Source organism: Periplaneta americana, chromosome 16, assembly GCF_040183065.1.
Source record: "Periplaneta americana isolate PAMFEO1 chromosome 16, P.americana_PAMFEO1_priV1, whole genome shotgun sequence".
Taxonomy (NCBI): domain Eukaryota; kingdom Metazoa; phylum Arthropoda; class Insecta; order Blattodea; family Blattidae; genus Periplaneta; species Periplaneta americana.
Genome location: NC_091132.1, coordinates 162,228,760 through 162,248,315, shown reverse-complemented (window position 1 = coordinate 162,248,315; position 19,556 = coordinate 162,228,760). Strand labels below are relative to the sequence as shown.

At 34.9% G+C, this 19,556-nt stretch overlaps 1 protein-coding gene across 3 annotated transcripts in view; it reads right to left on the bottom strand.

Annotated features, from left to right (window-relative positions):
- LOC138691687 (zinc finger protein 665-like) overlaps positions 1–19,556 on the bottom strand; it is an 83,124-nt gene that overhangs the window by 36,895 nt on the left and 26,673 nt on the right. Inside the window, exons 1-4 of one of the 3 annotated variants that reach the window (XM_069813932.1) lie at positions 15,258–15,415; positions 6,483–6,585; positions 4,945–5,085; positions 895–977 (exon numbers count right to left, since the gene is read on the bottom strand). The exons of 1 other annotated variant lie outside the window; for it this stretch is intronic. In XM_069813932.1, the coding sequence (XP_069670033.1) occupies positions 895–977; positions 4,945–4,946 (85 nt within the window). In that variant the 5' untranslated portion in view covers positions 4,947–5,085; positions 6,483–6,585; positions 15,258–15,415. Of the gene's footprint in view, positions 1–894; positions 978–4,944; positions 5,086–6,482; positions 6,586–15,257; positions 15,416–19,556 lie in introns of those variants that run through there. One more of the 3 variants, XM_069813933.1, reaches the window with a different exon arrangement.

The window sequence follows — 19,556 nt, the reverse complement described above, 5'->3', positions numbered from 1 at the left end:
ATTTTCACCAGTGTCAGTATATACGTGTGAGCGGGTCATACTGGGATTATTTTAGCAAAAGTGCCTTTTTTAGATTTCATCATGGACCAATTTTTATTTCGAAAAACACAATCTCAATCAAGTTCTGGGTTAGATGACAGTAGTGCTCATTCAAATAATATGAGCGAAAATTCCCTTCAGGGTTCACAAAAAACAACTACGTTTCGTAAATATAGTGATGAATATTTGCAATATGGTTTTACATAGTGTGGCGATGAAAATAAAGAAAATCTCGAGTGTATTATATGCGGATATGTTTTGTCAAATCAGTCCATGATGCCGAATAAACTAAACAAATATTTATAACTGCCATTTTGAACGACATAATTGTGTTAATTAGCATTTTGTACCATGAAAATAGTGAAGTCTATACAAAGGAACAGAGTGTTGTATCTTGAGGATGATTTACTTGTAGCTCTGTCAACCATAAGGCCACGCATAGGGAAACTCTATGCAATGCACCAAGCGCAGACTTCACATTAATTTAAATTAGTGAGTTTTCAATAACGACAATAAAAATCATTTATCGAACATTCAGTATAAGTACCTTGGGATTTTTGACACATCCTTATATTATTCTTCTAATGACAAATGCCATTCCAGTTGCTGGTTTTTCTTTTGTAATATTCGACTACTTGTTAGCATCGACCTATCTACAAAACTGGATGTCCGACATTACAAAGAAGTTATTATTATCGGACAAAAAAGCGTATTACAAGGGATAGCGTAATAAGCGGGCGCGTCTTATCGAGGTTTTACTGTATTATTAATTTAAGCCTTATAAAATTTATGTCAGACTTCATTAAATGAAGCTGTCAAAGACTGAAAGAAGCATAACCAGCACAATTCACTCACCTCTCAGGGAACACTTCATCCTCCTTTGAAGATATTTCAGCTTTGAGTTCCTGCTGAACACTGTGCACATCGAACAAATCTTCCTGGAAAAGTAAGCAAATAATGACGAGAAATTTAGATGATTATTTGGAACAAATTTTCAAACTTGCAAATATGTGCATGAGATCAATACAGGTCCTCAGAAATACGTAAACACAATTTGCTTGTTCTTTTCAGATAAGAAGCGTAAAATAAAGGTTTTGCTTCCAAACATGCAAATTGCACTTATTCAATTTTACTATAAAATAATAAGTAACACAGATCGTTCCAGCTGCTTGACAAGATTCATAACTTGAAATTGATTGAAGTATGGAACCTGGAATTTGTCGTCTTTGTGAAGAATTGTAAGATATTTGAAGATACCTATTCCACGGCAGATAAAAAGATATGGCAGATAAAAGTTTATAAAAAAGATCCGGAATATGGACCATACAGCATACAGTAACGACAAATGCATGAATGGAAAATTCAGTCTGTTTATACAAGACCTGTCGCATTTGTTAACTGCCGCCAATCAAGGTGAAATCTTGCCAAGGAAGCAATGGATTGAAGAGAGTGGAGGGACAAAATTTTCCCTCAAGTTGTCAAAGAACCAGAGAATCAGTTATCACTGTTATCAGAATTTAAAAGATATGTTCGCTAAAGAAGAAACAACATAAATATTATCATTCCTGAGAAAAGAAGGTTAATGTAAATGAGGTCGTCATGCAGGCTGACTCCCTAATAACAAAAGATGAAATTCAGGCAGCTCATTGGAGCCATAATCAAGTAACCTTATTTACATGTAGTGTGTGCCATGATCAAAAAGCATCATCTTATGCAAAGACAATAAACTTTGTCGAACCATGGAAGATGGCACTATTTGTTAATACATATAACAATTTTATTAAAATCTTGAATCCTCGTGAAATTCGAATGAAAGAAAACCGTTTTTTGACAAAATCATGTAAATGTTCAGATCAGGTGAAATCAATTTCTTTGTTTCAATTATTTAGTTTTATGTTAGGAAATGACAATCATTGTATTGAAAGTATGACAGGAAAATTCAGTTAGTAATAACCAAGATATTTCTGAAAATACTTACATCACTGTTGGCCATCTAGAACATCATATAATAATTATTTACTGGTTATTGAGAATGGTTGGAGTCATTTAGAGAGAATCTATGTACCATACATACAACATGAAATACGACAAAGATTTCACTAACCTAGATAAGACTGACGTCCTATATGTAGGACACAGGACGTTGTATTTTTTTTAACATTGTTGTGTAAGATTTTCATAGTCGGCAATCATGATATCATAATCCTTATGTGTTACAAATTGCCTCTAACTTTTTTTTCTTATGTTTAGTCTGTCATAGTCATTGTTGTTAACATATTTGTGTGAGTCATGGCTGTGGGGTAGAACATGTTGTTCTTGAAGTCGGTATATATCACATGCTATAGGGATAATGCTTTTGATATTGATAGGGCATACTCGTATGATGTACTTGGTATATAATAATTCATAATTAGATTCAATTTTTTATTTAGTGTTATGCCATATCATGGTAAAGTTAGGCATACTACATGTAGTACGTCAGTCATAAGAGGGGACATTTCGTGAGACTGATGGTACTCATGTTGTTATAGGGGTTTTCACTAAATGAAGCCTTACAAATGATTCAGGATATCCAAATATATTTCTTTCATTTTAGTTCCGACATCAATATATTTTTTTATCATTGGTATTTTCATTTATCAAAGAAATTTCAAGCTAGCTATTACTTTCCTTGTGTCTGTAAGCTGTGTTTTTCCAATAATTGAACGCAAACTGCGTAAGGCTTGATTTTTTTACTCCTAACAGATACAGCAAAATCCCTCGTAACCAGGACACATATAACCAAAAATACGAAAACAACGGCACTTTTGGCTGGGCAAAAAAGAAAAAAAGTTTAAATCTGCCAGATTGCCACAGTGTGGGCCGTCAGTTTTGCCACATTGGAAAGTTCGCACGAACTTTCATTTTCAGTGAATATTCGAATCTAAAAGTTTTGTATTATTTGTGCCCTGTGGTGTGTTTCAATAAAGAAAATTCACGAAGTTTTTATGTTTATTTAGTGTTGTCACATTAGAAAGTTCGCATGCACTTTAGTTTCCATTGTATTTTTGTCAGTAGGTTATGTTACGACGCTGTATCAATATCCTAGGTGATTTAGTGTCTGAATGAGGTGAAGGTGATGTTGGTGAAATGAGTCTGTGGTCCAGTACCAATAGTTACCAAGCATTTGCTCATATTGAGTTGAGGGAAAACCTCAATCAGTTAACTTGCCTCGACCAGGAATCGAACCTGTACTACTGGATTTGCGGCCATACGCGTTAACAGTTACTCCACAGGTTTAGAGTTTAATGAATATTCTAACCTAAAATTGTGTATTAGTGTATGTGTGTTGGGTAATGTGTTGTAATAAAGTAAATTCACACACTTTTTATGTTTAGTTAGTTATGTTCGGGCCGTCAGTGTTGCTACATTAGGAAGTTCGCACGAACTTTCATTTTCAGTGAATATTCGAACCCGGAATTAGTGTATTATGTGTGTTGTGTGATGGATTTTAATAAGGAAAATGCACAGTTTATATGTTTATTCAGTTGTGAGCAAGTGATAGAGAAATAAGCTTCATATGGCTGCAGTTTCAATATTTGGCACCATGAAATACGAACCTTTTTTTTTCTTCCTATGTACGGATATTTATTTATTCATTCATCCAGCAAAATCTCGTATCCAGAACTGGCCTTGGCCTTTTGATGCCAGTCAAAAAGGATTCTACTGTATTTTAATTGCTTTTCCAACATTCTTCCACTAATTATTTCAATAGATACGTACCCGTCATAACTGTGACATTACATTGTCATACAAGTGACCCATGACAGTGGAAATTATGTTATGATTTTGAAAAATAGCAACCCTTTTGTTTAATATTTTGAAGTGTCAATCAATCAATCAATCAATCAATCAATCAATTTAGGGTATTTCAAAGCCTAAGAGGTTTTTAGCCTCATTCACGATATATCGCCATATGTCTCTGTTCTCTGCATCTTCTTGTCGTCCTCCCACTGTAGAAAGATTATCATATACTTGGTCCTGCCAGCGGAGACGAGGTCTACCAAGAGGTCTCTTACATCTTGGAACACGCCATAGAACGTGTACAAGCCAACGTAGTATTAACGCTATTATGTCCGGATCTTTATAAATATCCCTTAATTCCCTGCAGTTCAAAATTCTCCATGTCTCATTTTCTTGAATGGGACCAAAAATCTTCCTCAAGATAGTGTTCTCCAAAGTAAAAAGGGATTTTGTTGTTTTCTTTTCTTAATATCCGAGTTTCACAGCAATATAAGAGAGTTGGTAGGATTATAGTTTTATAGCATCTTAATTTTGATAATCTAGAAAGTAGTTTGGAACTAAGCAATTTATGAAGGGAGTAGTAACACTTATTTGCCAAAACGAGTCTATGTTCAATTTCTTTCCCAAATAAGCCTGTTTCATCAACTATACTTCATAAGTATTTAAATTCTGTAACTTTTTGAAAATTTTCTCAAGTATAACGAATTAAAATATTCAACATACTGTATTACACAAATTGTTCACGAACCATCAGTTGATTCACAGTTTTTTTTTTCTGGAAAGATGTATGTACGTGCGTATGTGTCCGAATTTGGTCACACCCATAATACACAGTTTTCAATTAATAATAACTTATTTTTACACAGTTATTTTAAAATTAATTTGGAGATACCATAACAAAATCAATTGCATTAACTAAGGAGTTATAATTTGAAACGAGAATATAGAATCTGGTATATTTTACAATTATTTGAAAATATACATGTCACACCCGTGACAATGAAATCCCCCCTCCCAAAAAAAAACTGAAAAACTTTACACTATTCGAGAATATTACTCATAACTGTTCTAACATATGTAAAATGCAGTGCTAGCATATGTACACTTAGAGTGAATACTTACATCAACTTCCGATTTCACCATAGGAAAGCTAATAGCCACTGGAGTGGAGTCTTCAACTTTTATCTCTGTTTTTATATCATAATTATGGTCCCCGCATTCTGTCTTCATATCACTCACTTCCAGATGCGATAGATTTCCTTCCTACAGAATATAAACACATCGTGAAAACTTTTAATTAGTTATATTAAAGTTCACTTTATATGTAATAGCTATCAATCTGATTCTGCATGGCAGTCACTCGCTAACTCCCTCAACTTAGGCGACAAATTAGAGAAGAAAATTATGCAGAATAGAACTCAAACCTTAACACACAAAGGAAATGACTAATAATAGGCCATGTGTCATAATTTAATGACTAGAATCATTGTCTTGCTAAGTAACTTTGAGCCATATATTTTTAAATTGTCTTAATTATACTTATTGGAACCAACATGCCATTGAAATTAAGAATAAATGCGAAATAATAACTAATATTCTATTGTAAAGTGGGTGTTTATATTCGTATATCAGCACAAAATCTGCTCATGTTGTATGGAGATTATGTCACGAGAATATCCCTGGAGATCCAGTTTCAAGTTGTGATACGATTCATTAATTAATTAATAAGTTTGGGGGAACGGGAAGTGTTCAAGATAAGAAGCGAAAAATACGAGGTAGAGAAAAAACTTTTGATGACATTGCATGCCTAGAAAATTCCCCTAAGAAACCTCCTAAGCAGATGGCATAAATGTGTGAAAAATGAAGACAGGCAGTTCCAGCATCTCCTTGCGTCACATGGGTGAGTACATAACTTACAAAATGCATTAGAATTTATTTGGCAGTCACTCTAGCATGACAAGTAACTGTTGAAACACGGACTCATGTATTGCTTGGCCAGCGGGAAGCAGCAGGTTATTGACGGGCACTATCCCTGTTGCAGTTCTGGTCGAATATAATTGGATGACCCACTACTATAAGAACAGTTTGCAATGGATGCCAGCTTCTACACATCTCAATCGGTTCGAAGCTATCGTTATATAATTATGTGTAGCCATGAAGAAGAAAAGTATTTAAAAACAGCATATATATATATATATATATATTTTTTTTATTGGGTTATTTTACGACGCTGTATCAACATCTAGGTTATTTAGCATATGAATAAAAATGAAGGTAATAATGCCTGTGAAATGAGTCCGGGTCCAGCACCTAAAGTTACCCAGCTATATATATATATATATATATATATATATATACATATTTCCTTAAATTTTTATGATTCTGGAAAAGGGATACAGTACAAAGAGTGTTCTTTTACGCATGCACATCTTAGTCTCTCATACTCCATTGCTCTGGCATAAAAACAATTTTGGAACGCACAAGTAAAGTGTCAGAAAAGCAAAAGATATCTATAAGATTGGATATGATGGTAAATAAGACGAAAAACACCATGATTTATTTTCTTTGGTCAGATAAAAATTATTTGGGAACATCTGCGTCATATGATACGAGTATACTCTTAAGTAGCATATATGAAATAGCAATGACTTTCCCTTTACCTCTGATAAGCCTTCTTCTCTTCCTGTTCCACATCTGTGTTATCATTTGTCTGTATACCCAATGGGTCGACTTTGGGTTCCTTCTTGATCACATCCATCGCAACTGAAAGATGTAAACAAAATAGTGACAATCAACTGCAGAATGTGAGCTGAGAGGGAAAATTTATTAACTTCTTATTAAGAAAACTGTGTGTTATGTTTACATTTCCTGTGTGGGTATCTTTGTATGCAGGTGCTTACATAAATGTACACACATCTGAAAAGTTGAATATGAAATAGATATCTCAAAGTTTTTGTTAAATGTGGTATGACAGAAGAGCCATTAGTAATTTTTAATTTAAACACGCAGATTTTCTCTGCTACACACAAAGGCATGAACTGCAAATTATAACTGAATTCAGCTATTTGTAATACTTCAGGCAGTGATCCCCAGTCTTGTTTGACTGACGACACACTTTACTGAATGCCCACAATATATCGACACACTTATTTTTGTTTTTATTATTAATAATATAATAACAACCAGTGCTTTAATTCTGGGGAAAAGGTTAATAGAACTGTGTGTACAATATTTTATAGCGATGGGAGAAATGAACTCTGTTCACTGCACGAAAACTATATCGTTTTTAACCTTACTTTCGTCGAACTAAGACTTTGAAGGTCTAAGCGGAATTGAAAGAGACGTTGTATTAAAAACACAGTTATTCACGTATATTTCGACGTTCCAGCGCGTTCTGTCAGAGAAAAAGCACTGATAACAACTTCTATGTAGTGTCGGACATCCAATGTTGTAAATACTGTAGATCCACGTTAACACGCAATAGAAAATTCTAGAGAACAAGCAGCAAGATGAGTAGCATTGGGGAAAAAGCAAAGGCATGCGTCAAAAATTCCAACCTATCTATGCTTGATGTCTGAAAAAAGATTTTGATTATCTTTTTTTAAACCACTTATTGAAATTAATATGAAGTATGGGCTTGGTGGGATCCACAGAGTTCTTCTATACGTGGTTGACAGGCCAACTATAGTGGTTTTGATTTCTTGGCAAAACAAAAACTGTTCAGTAATATTTGATTATATTCTAAGTTATAAAGCTAATTAATTGGCATTTAGTACTTCTGTCACGGCTTTCATCCAACTGGACAGCAAACACAGTATCCCCAACTAATTTACTGATCACATTAATTTCAATGTCATGAGACATTTCTTTTATTTTACAACTAAGAGCGTTATCCAATAACGGAATTTTGAATACTTCTTCTTCCGCTGCATCACCAAACTTAATTTTCACAATTCGTTTTCTGCTCTTAATATTAGATCCTAGCCAATATTATAAGATTTTTTTCTGTTGGGCTATGAACTCTGAAACTACACATGAAGCATGCAACGGTTTCTCAGAAACATAAATTCGTATTACTATCGAAGAAAAGGATTTTTCCTGTGACTTCAAAAGACATTCAAACTATTCTCTTGGTTGTGAAGCTACATGAGAATGATTACTTTCTTAATGTGTTTTTAAGTTTATTTGGCACTGCCGACTGGTTTGACAAAACATTTGCGCATATAAGACACTCGCGATTTTGTTTATATTAATTTCCACGCCACATAAAACCATATTACAAGTATTCATCATTATATTTACGAAACGCATTACGTTTTTGTGAAACTTGAAGGGAATTTTCCCTCACATTATTTGAATAAGCACTGCGGTCATCTAACCCAGAAGTTTATTTAGATTGTATTTTTTCGACTTAAAGTTTGTTCACGATAAAATCTACATAAAGCACTTTTGATAAAATAGTCGTACTATCACCCGCTCATATATATATATATATATATATATATATATATATATATATATATATATATAGGGTGTTTGAAAAATACGGGGCATAATTTCAGGTATGTATTTCCCACATGTAGACAATCAAAATAGTTCATTACAACATGTGTCCGGAAATGCTTCATTTCCGAGTTATGGCCTTCACAACATTGAAATTCACTGGAACGTTTTTCTTTCCGCAGGTCGTTGTCATTACAGAAAATGTTCAAAATGTCCACCTCCTGCTTGAATATAGACCTCACATCGATGTCTCATTGACCTGCGAACACGATCCCAAACTCCAGGAGTTTTGCGTATGTCCTCAGAACATGCCACAATTCATTTCCGAAGGGATTCCAAATCAGGCACCGGAGACGAATAAAGCAATGATTTTAAATGGCCTCACAAGTAGAAATCGAGAGGGTTCTGATCAGGTGAGCGTGGAGGCCAAGCATTTGGGCCACCTCTACCTATCCATCGATCAGGAAACCTTCGATCCAAGTACCGGCGAGCTGTACGACTGAAGTGTGCAGAAGTGCCATCATGCAAAAAGTGAATGTGTTGACGATTGGTCAGTGGAGTGTCTTCTAAAACATGAGGTATGGTGTTTTCCAGGAAGTTTGTGATTTCCTGCCCCGTAAGTCTGTTTACAAGTACATGGGGTCCAACTAATCGATCACCAATGATACCGGCCCACATGTTGAGGGAGAACCGCACCTGGTGATGAGATGGAACAGTTGCACGTGGGTTTTCGTACGCCCATACATGCTGATTGTGGAAATTTCTTATGCCATCTCGTGTGAACTGTGCTTCATCTGTAAATAATACTAAGGCAGGAAAGTTCGGATTTACACCACACTGCTGCAAGAACCACTGACAGAACCTAACTCGTGCAGGGTAATCTGCTGGTGACAGGGCCTGTACACGTTGCAAATGATAAGGATACAATTGATACTCTTTCAACAGTCTCCAGACAGTCGTATGAGGAACACTGACTTGCAATGCTATCCTTCGTGTGCTGATAGGAGTCATGTTCACAGCCTCCAGAATATCCTCCTGTACTTCTGGAGTTGTAGATCTTGGTCGTCCCCTTCCCAAACCAGGACAGTTAAATTTTCCATACTCGCACAGACGGTAATGGAGACGTACAAATGTCTTCCGATCTGGACATTGTCGCTGTGGGTACCTCTCCTGGTACAAACGACGAGCCAGCGCAGCATTGCCGTCCGCCTTACCGTACATGAAGTGTATCTCTGCCAGCTCTTGATTTGAATACATGTCGTACAGTCTAACGCCTACACAACACTGAATGTAACCTTCGCCTCGGAATGAGCTGGCATAAAATTTATAGTTCAATTTTAAAATTTCGCGACAAACTCCATGGGACTGCGCGACACACAAAGTATTTCTAACATCCTGACTTGAATACTTTGAAAACTGTCAGCACAATGCAAGATTTGTAAAAGAAAAAGAAAAAAAAAGACCTAATTTTTAAACAAGTATCTACCACTAACTGAAGTAGGAGTTCCCAACCGGTGTGTATGACTCTAACTCCATTAAATTCGGAGAGGCATCCTGGAGAATAGTTGAGGGAAATTACGGTTTATACTCGTTTAAAAAAGGCTTTGTTTCTTTTGTACAAATCTTGCAATGTACTGACAATTTTCAAAGTATTAAAATCAGGGTGTTAGAAATACATTAAATGCGATGTTTCAAAACTAAATGCATAATTCTAACAGCAAGTTGCCGTTATGTGCTACTGGTTATGTAATATTGTAAATGGTGAAGAAAATACTTAATAATTTTCTATACATCGTGGAAATGTTTCAAACAGAGAAACAAAAGACTGTGCATGTATATTATTGATATACGGCATGTGTATACAGGTTACAGAATAAAGCCACACAAACCAACAGAATACACTGGCAGTATTAACTCCTCTACAAGCGATAATGCTCAGAGTAGTGAGGCAAGGTAAGTGCAAAACTGGCATATATTAAATATTGCAGTTTGTTTTGAAATTACAGAGAATTAAATTATGAAATTGACAAAATTATGTCTTCACAATAAGCTAAGAGTACGCCTGAACGCTCTCCTCTGTGTTCCATACGACAGACACATTCTCAGTTAAAATTAAACTATTATAGCTATTACTTCAACATTTTTTTACGCGAATTTCGCGGAAATATTATCAAATTATAAGTCAAATGGGCATTACATCCAAATTATCCACATTTTCCTCCTTCCATTTATCTGGTTGATGCAAGTTAGAGGTCTGCACATGCTCGGGTGAAGATCGTGAGCCGGGCTTGTGTTGAAATTCGAGCAGGCTTGATCCTTAATGAAATGTAAATCATTTTGTTGTGCGACCGATTAATAATAAAACGAAGATTTTAATACGTGCTTGACTAGATGCCCATCCAACACCCATGTAGAACAATAGACTACCGGTATCATAAATTACTGTTTAGTTTGGTTCACATTTTGTAACGGCATTTGTCTCGTCTCTACTCCGTCTCTGACACAGATCATTGTTTATTTGTTTTATGTGTGAATTACTCTTTCTCATCCTCCTACTGAAGTGATATGTCTCACAGTTTTTCCTTACCCCAATAGACTCTGCCCTCTGCTTTATCTGGTAATCTTCGGGTTTCGGGCCAGGGCTCGGGTGATAACTATGACCTAAATTTGGGTTTCACGTCGGGTTCAAATCGAGTCGGACCAGGCTGGGCCTCGGAATGTCGGTCCGTCCAGACTTTCATAGCAAGGACGGTCAATGTATCTTATAATGACTTTTAAGTGGAGAAGGCAGTGGATTTTGACATTTTCTTTACTAGTATAAACGCACCAATTTTATTTATTATTTTTAATGTGGAAATATGATTGCTCTATCAACTTATATTCCAGATCAGTTCAATAGAAAAAAAACGCCCAAGTTAAAAAAGAAAAAGAAACAGGAAACAGTCATACAATAATGTGGATATCTCGTAGCTACTTTTAATGATAAATACAATATCTCTATCCCATTTTGCTCCTAAATACACAATCTTTAAAATGTATTGAGCACACTTTTGATATTCGTCGCCAAAATTTTATTATCCACAATTACTACACGTTAAGAATGAATTTTAGATATACTTTTATAGAAATTCGTAGGCACATTTTTTAAATTCAACAAAATACCAAATTTCTATTCAAGAGAAGTGTTTATTAAAATGCCTAAGGAATGTGTAACAAATTTCACGAATGTAGCGTTAACAGTTTCAGAAGCTTTTTATACAGAATAAATGTAATTCAATTCACAGAAAACTGAAATCGAAGTATAGTCTCATTTAAAAATCTTGTATCAAGAGTTTTTTTTAAAGAAGATGTTACAGGAAATTGCAAACAAAGTTTACTGGCAAAAAGTCTTTGCACGAGGAATTTAAAAATGACGTCACAGCGGATAACAGGGACAAAAGGAAGTATAAAAATTTATGTAATATGTTTTTCATCTTTATGGACTCCTTCAGACAAAACTACTTAGCAGCAAAATTAGTGTATTGTTACCGGTAGTGACGCTGTGAACGAGCGTTTTAAACCCTGGTTTAAACTATAATATACTTCAGTTTTGCAGTGAACATGGCAAATTTGTAAATACGGAGACATAATAAACGTAAAAATACGATGAATTTAAATACTATTATAGTCACAATCATGCCATGGTATGAAAGAAAAATTCCACAACCTCGAGCGGAATTCGAACCTGCGACTTCCTGTACTCCGGCCAGGCGCTCTACCACTGAGCTATCGAGATCATCTCACGCCAAAGCCTTGGAATTATCCTTTCATACTGGCGACTCTTTTATAGAGTACTGTCCATAGCGTCTGATCTAGTCAACACTGCTTATGGGTGGGAAGAAACTTTACAAATGTAATCTTCATCTTACTATGTTGGATGACGTATAAACGTCCGTTGATGTGACGTATTAATGAATTTTAATACTATTATAGTCACAATCATGCCATGGTGAATATAATAGTATTTAAATTCATTAATCATGCCATGGTGACTATAATAGTATTTAAATTCATTAATATGTCACATCAACGGACGTTTATACGTCATCCAACATCGTAAGATGAAGATTACATTTGTAAAAATACGGTGCGATCAGTTACGCTTTCCCCCGCGCCGCGGAGTTTTTCCTATGAGCGAGCCCTGACTCGTTACGGTTAAACCCGCAAATAGGGATTATAAAGAATGGACACTTCGCGTCGGTACCTTGGATGTAGCCGGACTGATTTCAATGAACTTCAAGCCAACTACAGCGTGAGATTCTGCTTTCTCCCTAGAGTTGGCGCTGACATTACACCAGCTAGCAGTCGACACAGCGGAAATATAACACATATGAAGGGTACACGGGAATAACGATCAAGGTCCATTTTATAAAGTTTCGAGAAAACGAATTTTAAAGTTTAAGCACTTAATACTTAGTTATGTGTGTATTTAATATAAATCGACGTAGTGGAATGTCAAGAATGATGATTTCTTATTACTAGCTAGACCACATGATAGTACTTTCTTTCCACTATAAGATAGCATTATTAACTCAATTTCGATTTTTGATGGACCTTGTTCGTTTTTCCCGTGTACCCTTCATATAATTAATACATCTAGGTACATTATGTACTCAAATTAAATAAATTGGATCCATAAAATAATAAATCCGTCCTTAACTGTAATGTCTAGACTCTAGAGTTCCTTTATAATGAGAGTTGAGACGTTGATCTCAACAACAATTGAAATATGTAATGATTTGATAGCACTGAAAATGGAAAAACAAAACTCTTATGAGAAGTAAAATCATATCCTTATATTATATTATACAATACATAACTATTAAACGAATTAGATACATAATTTTATAAAATGATATATTATATCTGAAATATAAAAAATTATTATTACAACTAGTTTGTCACTGATAAATAAGGAAAAGCCGTTAACTTGAATTTATTTGAAGCAAAGTGTTACTGGATTATGCAATAAGGTAGGTGATGCTTGGATCCTGTGTCTCAACTCTATTCTCAATTATTATCTTTGCATATGCTCGATTACACTAACCTCTAGCACTTGAAAGTGCAACTAAACGCCGGCACACAGAAAAACAAAACACAGAAAAAATTCGCTCAGTGTCCATTCTTTATAATCCCTATTCGCTGGTTAAACGAGCACTGAATTAGTTCCCTGTCCATTTCGCTTATGCACCTTCAATCATCGTACCTCTCATACCAATATAACTTTCATGATATTACAAATATTTCATGCTAGTGTATACTCACACTTTGCCTTGCATATACGAATCTGTGACAGATAAGGTTAGGTTAGTTTCGGGTTTTGGTATGGTTTTGTATATACTAAGCTATGACAGATTAGTTTAGCGTTTTGTTATGCCTGGCATATATGTATCTCGACAGGATATTCAAAACCTGGTAAATTTTCTTTAGTAATGTTGTCAGTACTGGCTACTTAATGTAATGACTGACGTGGAAACGAAGTTACAATATAGAAACTTTATAATTAATTATTTGTTGTGCTTCACTACATTCCAGTGGTTAATCAATTAATGCATGTTTCGTGTTTTTCACATTACATCGTATCGTCTGTTTAATGTCCCTTCGTTCCATTCCTTCACTACAAACCATAACGTCCGCACTTCCATTACCACACAACTCTCAGGTCGTGTCTCAAAGATCAAGTCTAAACTGCATGCAAATAACTAGCACCCAGCTAACTTGTAAACTACACACTAGAGAGCTTTGAACATGTAAGCTGGAATCATGGCCTTCTTCATAGACTATTTTTCTGAAACCCATGAAATTAAGGTATGGCTCTAAATTAAGAAGGCAGTGTTCTAATGCAGTTTAATTATGAGTTATCAGCTGATATTTTTTGGAAATTCGAATTATTTGTTTATAAACAATTTTCCAATAAACAGTTCATGAAACTTAAGTCTCAGGTTTATGAACAGAATGGTAATTTCCTGAGAAGATACAAAAGAAACGTAGAAAGATATAGAATTGTAAAAGATGTTCAAAAGGTATCTATGAAAATTACGTTTGGCTGTCAACAATCGAAATAAATGTGGACAAGGTAAAAGCATGAAATATTACAATATTAAAAAAATGTAACGCAGATACCAACCATGTCAATATTCCAAGTTAACCTGTTATTCTACATTGAACTCACATTTTATTTCCAAAGCACCATCAGATTTTATAACACCCAATTGTTAATGAAGTATCCATGTTTGTTTAGTATACAAGTCAACAATCAAGCAAGGATTTTCAATTACTAGCTACTACGGAGTTGATTGCTATTCACTACGTAACTTTGGATCGTAATTTCTGATGTCACATCCGGCAATTTTGTCAACAATCTAGTTCACTTCAGCTGAATATATAGCTTCAGGACACGGCCTCATTACATACGTGAATTACATTTCCGAACAATTTTGCTTGCTTGAAATATTTCCCTCTAAGATCCTTAACTTTTGAATTTTATCAAGATAACCTTTACGAAATTCAACCATTTTCACTCCAAAAATCGCGTTTCCACAACGCTAATTGTCATTTAATTTGTCTCTAGCCACACTAAAAAGTCCCTTTATGCTAAATTCTATTGCACCTGAGGCAAGCTTGCAAATATATAAAGAATGAGACAAAATTTCGCTGCAATATCAATGAAGACCATGTACTACTTTTATACACGGTCATAGTGAAATGGTAAATAATAAATAGGGAAGCATAGGTAAAATTTCTTTCACTTCGCAAACAAATAGTAGGAATGAGAATGAAAACGTGTCTCTAGAATTGCCACTTCTCTTTCTATATAATAATTCAGTTTCCAAACCTAAGTTTGATAATCATAAATATGTGTAGGCTACTGGTATGTCAATATTCATACTTACCTGCATTACATTGCATAGAGGCTTACAGGAGACCATTAAAATCTAAAATGAAATATAAAATCAGACTCGAGTGATAAATACATCGCAGAGAACAACTTGCAACACTGACGGATGCAGACTTCCCTTTAAGAACTATTAAAATGAAAATAAAGAACAGTTAGCCCTTCTTCGCAGTTAAGAAAATGAAACATAAAATTCCAAGGCGTTCCTCTATGATTAAGGGAGCCGTGACTTATATGGTGGTGGTGCGACTGAGCCACAATTATAGTGTCAAAAGGAAAATGTCCAAAATGTAAAATATCTAAACACAAAAATGTCCAATACAAATCTATACAAAATAAAAAGTCCGAAGCAGAAATGTCCAATACAAATATGTGCAAACCAAACATGTCAAACGTATAAAATGTCCAACGTGAAAAAAATTACAAAACATAAACTTCCAAAATGTAAATTCCCAAATTAAAATTGTCCGAACCAAAATGGTCCAAATGAAGAAAGGTGAGAAGTAACTTATGTTACATAGCGAGTTTCATGGCAATCAGATCAGCCATTAAATAGCCTATGAAAAAAGGGGTTAAAATAACAAGTACATAAGAAAAATGTCCCAATTTAATAATACTATTGCCAATACAAAAATGTTCCATACAAACATTTACAGTGTGCTTCAAAAATACTAACAAAAGAATTCAATACCAGCTGTGAATTGTAATTCCTCGTATTAAAAGGAACCGCATATTAACAAGAGTGGGGTCTTTTTTAGATTTTTTAAATTTTAACACAAAGGTACAGTATGAATCAGCATAAATATTTGTTGAAGAAACTTAAGGATCAAATTGTGTAATTATTATCCCTTCCTGTGTGCATGGCTGCTGTACATCAATATAGAGAAGTCAACACCTAAAATACATTATTTTTTATTAGGATTTTATACAATGCTGAAGTTTTCCTCAACCAAACAAACTTATAAGCCATGAAATAAATTTGTTCATTTTGGTACAACTGTTCCTTATCCAACATATATTCATTTTGTAATCTTTTCAGCCCCTACACAGACCAACTCCTTCCATTTATTTCTCAGTCCGTCTTCCATTCCTATGCCTTCCTTCTAGTTCCCATCATCAAATTCTTTTTATTTTTCTATCTTCAATTCCCTATTTTCATTTGTAACTACTACCTGTAATACATATTTTCTACATTCATTGTTTCCCTTTATATTATATGCCTTAAATATTCCGTCTTAGACTTTTCTAGGTACTCTTCTCCAAAAGTCCATTTATATGGCTCTTAATTATCCTTCTTGTACCCTATTTATTGCCCTAGTCTGTGCTGCATATATGAAACAATATATCTTTATAAATAATTTTGTTTCTTTTAGTCCATACATTGTTGCTCCAGAGTAAGGAATTCAACATCCCAAAAGCTCATTTCCTTGGATATTTCCGCATATCTACTTCTAATTTTGATGATCTTACTTGTTGTAACACTATACCCAATTATTTAAATTTTTCAACTTACTCTGTTTTCCATTATGTCCTTCAACTTCGATTACATCATTATTTGCAATCATGTATTCTGTCTTATTTAGATTTACTTTTATTTTATAAAGAACAGTGGTTCCAAGATGGAGTCCTCGGGTACCTACACCAAATGTTATTACCTTCTTATCTGATTAGATTGTATCACCATTTTCAAAGTCGTCAATTTGTACCATTTATAATTATTGGTTACATAGCAGTGGTGTACCCGAACATCAATATATGTACTTTGTCGTCTAGGAAATGTGTGAACTGTATTCTATACAATAAAATGTTTCTGATAAATCCATAAAGAAATGCATGTCCCAATCATCATAAATAAATTGTTTAGGAGATGTGTAATCTATGCAATAAAAAGCTTTTGCTAGATCCTTGATGCTTTTCATTATTATTATTATTATTATTATTATTATTATTATTATTATTATTATTGTTATTACTTATATTATTATAGATTTGTTAATGCTATCACCATAAAATAAAACTGTCCTGCACAAAAGGCGCAAAAAATTCAACATCTGAATTACACCACATCAGACTATATCTGCATTTTATGCTAACATCGGCGATCAGAAGATAGCGCATGCACACGGAAGAGACCTGAGGATGACATTTATCCTCTTGTGGCTGCAGCTTCCCCCGAATATGCACACGCATTTAGAGGGGTCGCAACACAAAAAATGTTCACTATAAATGTATATTGCCGTGTAAACTAATATGACCTTCCTTTAAACTTGGAACATGTTCCTTAAAATCTTTCGAATATGTGGGGAAGTTTAGTCTTTTGTAGATTTCCAAATAGTCGCATTTAAATTGTGTCTCGTATGTGTAAACAAATCTTCACACACCTCGCATTCCAATGGCTTTGTCTGTGTATGCATGTTACTTTAAATGTGCCAATATAAACAAGAACACTTCCTATACTCATCACAATAGAATGGCCTCTCTTAAGTGTGCACCCGTGTATGAATACATAACCGTCTCTTTTCTGCAAAACATTTCCCACACACATCGCATTTGAATGGCCTTTCGCCAGTGTGTTTGCTTCCATGTATGCGTAATGATCCCGATTGCGAGAAACCTTTCCAAAACACATTGCATTTAAATGGTCTTTCGCCAGTATGTATCCGAGCATGCTTGACTAAAAGTCCCTTTTGAGAAAAACACTACCCACACATTTCGCACTTAAATGGCCTTTCGCCGGTATGAATGCGAACATGAGTCTTTAAATGAGACTTCGCCACGAAACTCTTGGCACACACCTCGCATTTGAATGGCCTTTCGCCCCTATGTATGCGAACATGGGTCTTTAATTGAGACTTCTCCACGAAACTCTTGTCACATGCATCGCATTTGAATTGCCTTTCGCCAGTATGTACGCGAACATGAGTCTTTTAAACGAGACTTTTTCCACGAATCTCTTGCCACATGCCTCGCATTTGAATGGCCTTTCGACGGTATGAATTAGAACATGACTCTTTAAATAAGACTTTTGCAGGAAACTCTTGTCACACGCCTCGCATTTGAATGGCCCGTCGTCCGTGTGTTTCCGTGAATGTGTCTTTAAATCCCTCAATGCTAGGAAACATTTTCCGCACACCTCGCATGTGAAAGGCCTTTCGCTTCTGTGTATCCGTAAATGTGTTTAAAACTCCCAATTCTAAGAAACATTTTCCACACGTTTCGCATTTGAATGGTCTCTCCCATGTATGCAAACGTGAATGCATTTTCAAATTCCATGAGTTTCTTAATGACTTCCCACACACATTGCAATGATACGGCTTCCAGCCAGTGTGAAGGACTGCATGCTTATTTACGTCACACAATTTAAAAAAATACTTGTCACAGACATCACATTGGAACGACTTCTTGTTTGTATGTAAATCAGAATGAACTTTGAGTGATTGAGCTGTTACGAAAACCTCATTGCATAAATTGCATTTGATAGAACTATGGTTTTCGCTAAATTTGAATTGTCACCATTGTGGCTGCCACACTGTGACAACTGGTCTCTTCACGATCAACGCCGACGCATTCATCTGACACACGCTTCCCAACAAAATTCACAATCCTGATATGAAAAGAGAAATTTATTAGATTCCACTATACTGAATGCGGCGAGGTCATAGTATGTTAAGCATAATGTACTACAATTCCGTATTATCTTAAAAAAAAACGCACATCAAAACAATTCACAACTACGGCATGGTAGCTGGAACTAGTGGTATAAAATGGAAACACTTGGATAAGCTTCTCAAACGAAATTTCTTCAAAAAACCTATGTTGGCTATAAAGGGATCGCTCAAAATTTATAACAATCAATGTAATAATATTTAAGTATTTCTTTTTTACTATAGCTTCCAGCACTTTTTATAATTATCGCTTTTATTTGTAATATTGAGACCCTTTTTACCAAGAAGCTCTAAGCCACAATTAACTAATTGTAATTTAACTTAAATACGGAAGTGAAATCGTGTTTCATATGTTTGCATTTCCCCATACTAATAGACGTTTAAAATAACATCTATTAAACATCGTGATTACATAACTTTTTACACTGTATCACGTTTGATGTGTATTACATAGCTTTCGCGTGTTAAATATTACAGTTTCTGGTTAACTAGTTTCAGCCTGTAATGGACAACTTCAGAACTGGTTGGTGCTGGTCTTGGTGCCTTTTGTTTGTGTTCTCCGTGAGGGTGTTTTTGTGAAGTGTAATGTGCAGTCAAAGAGTGTGTATGTGTTTTGAAATTGAGTTGTGTGT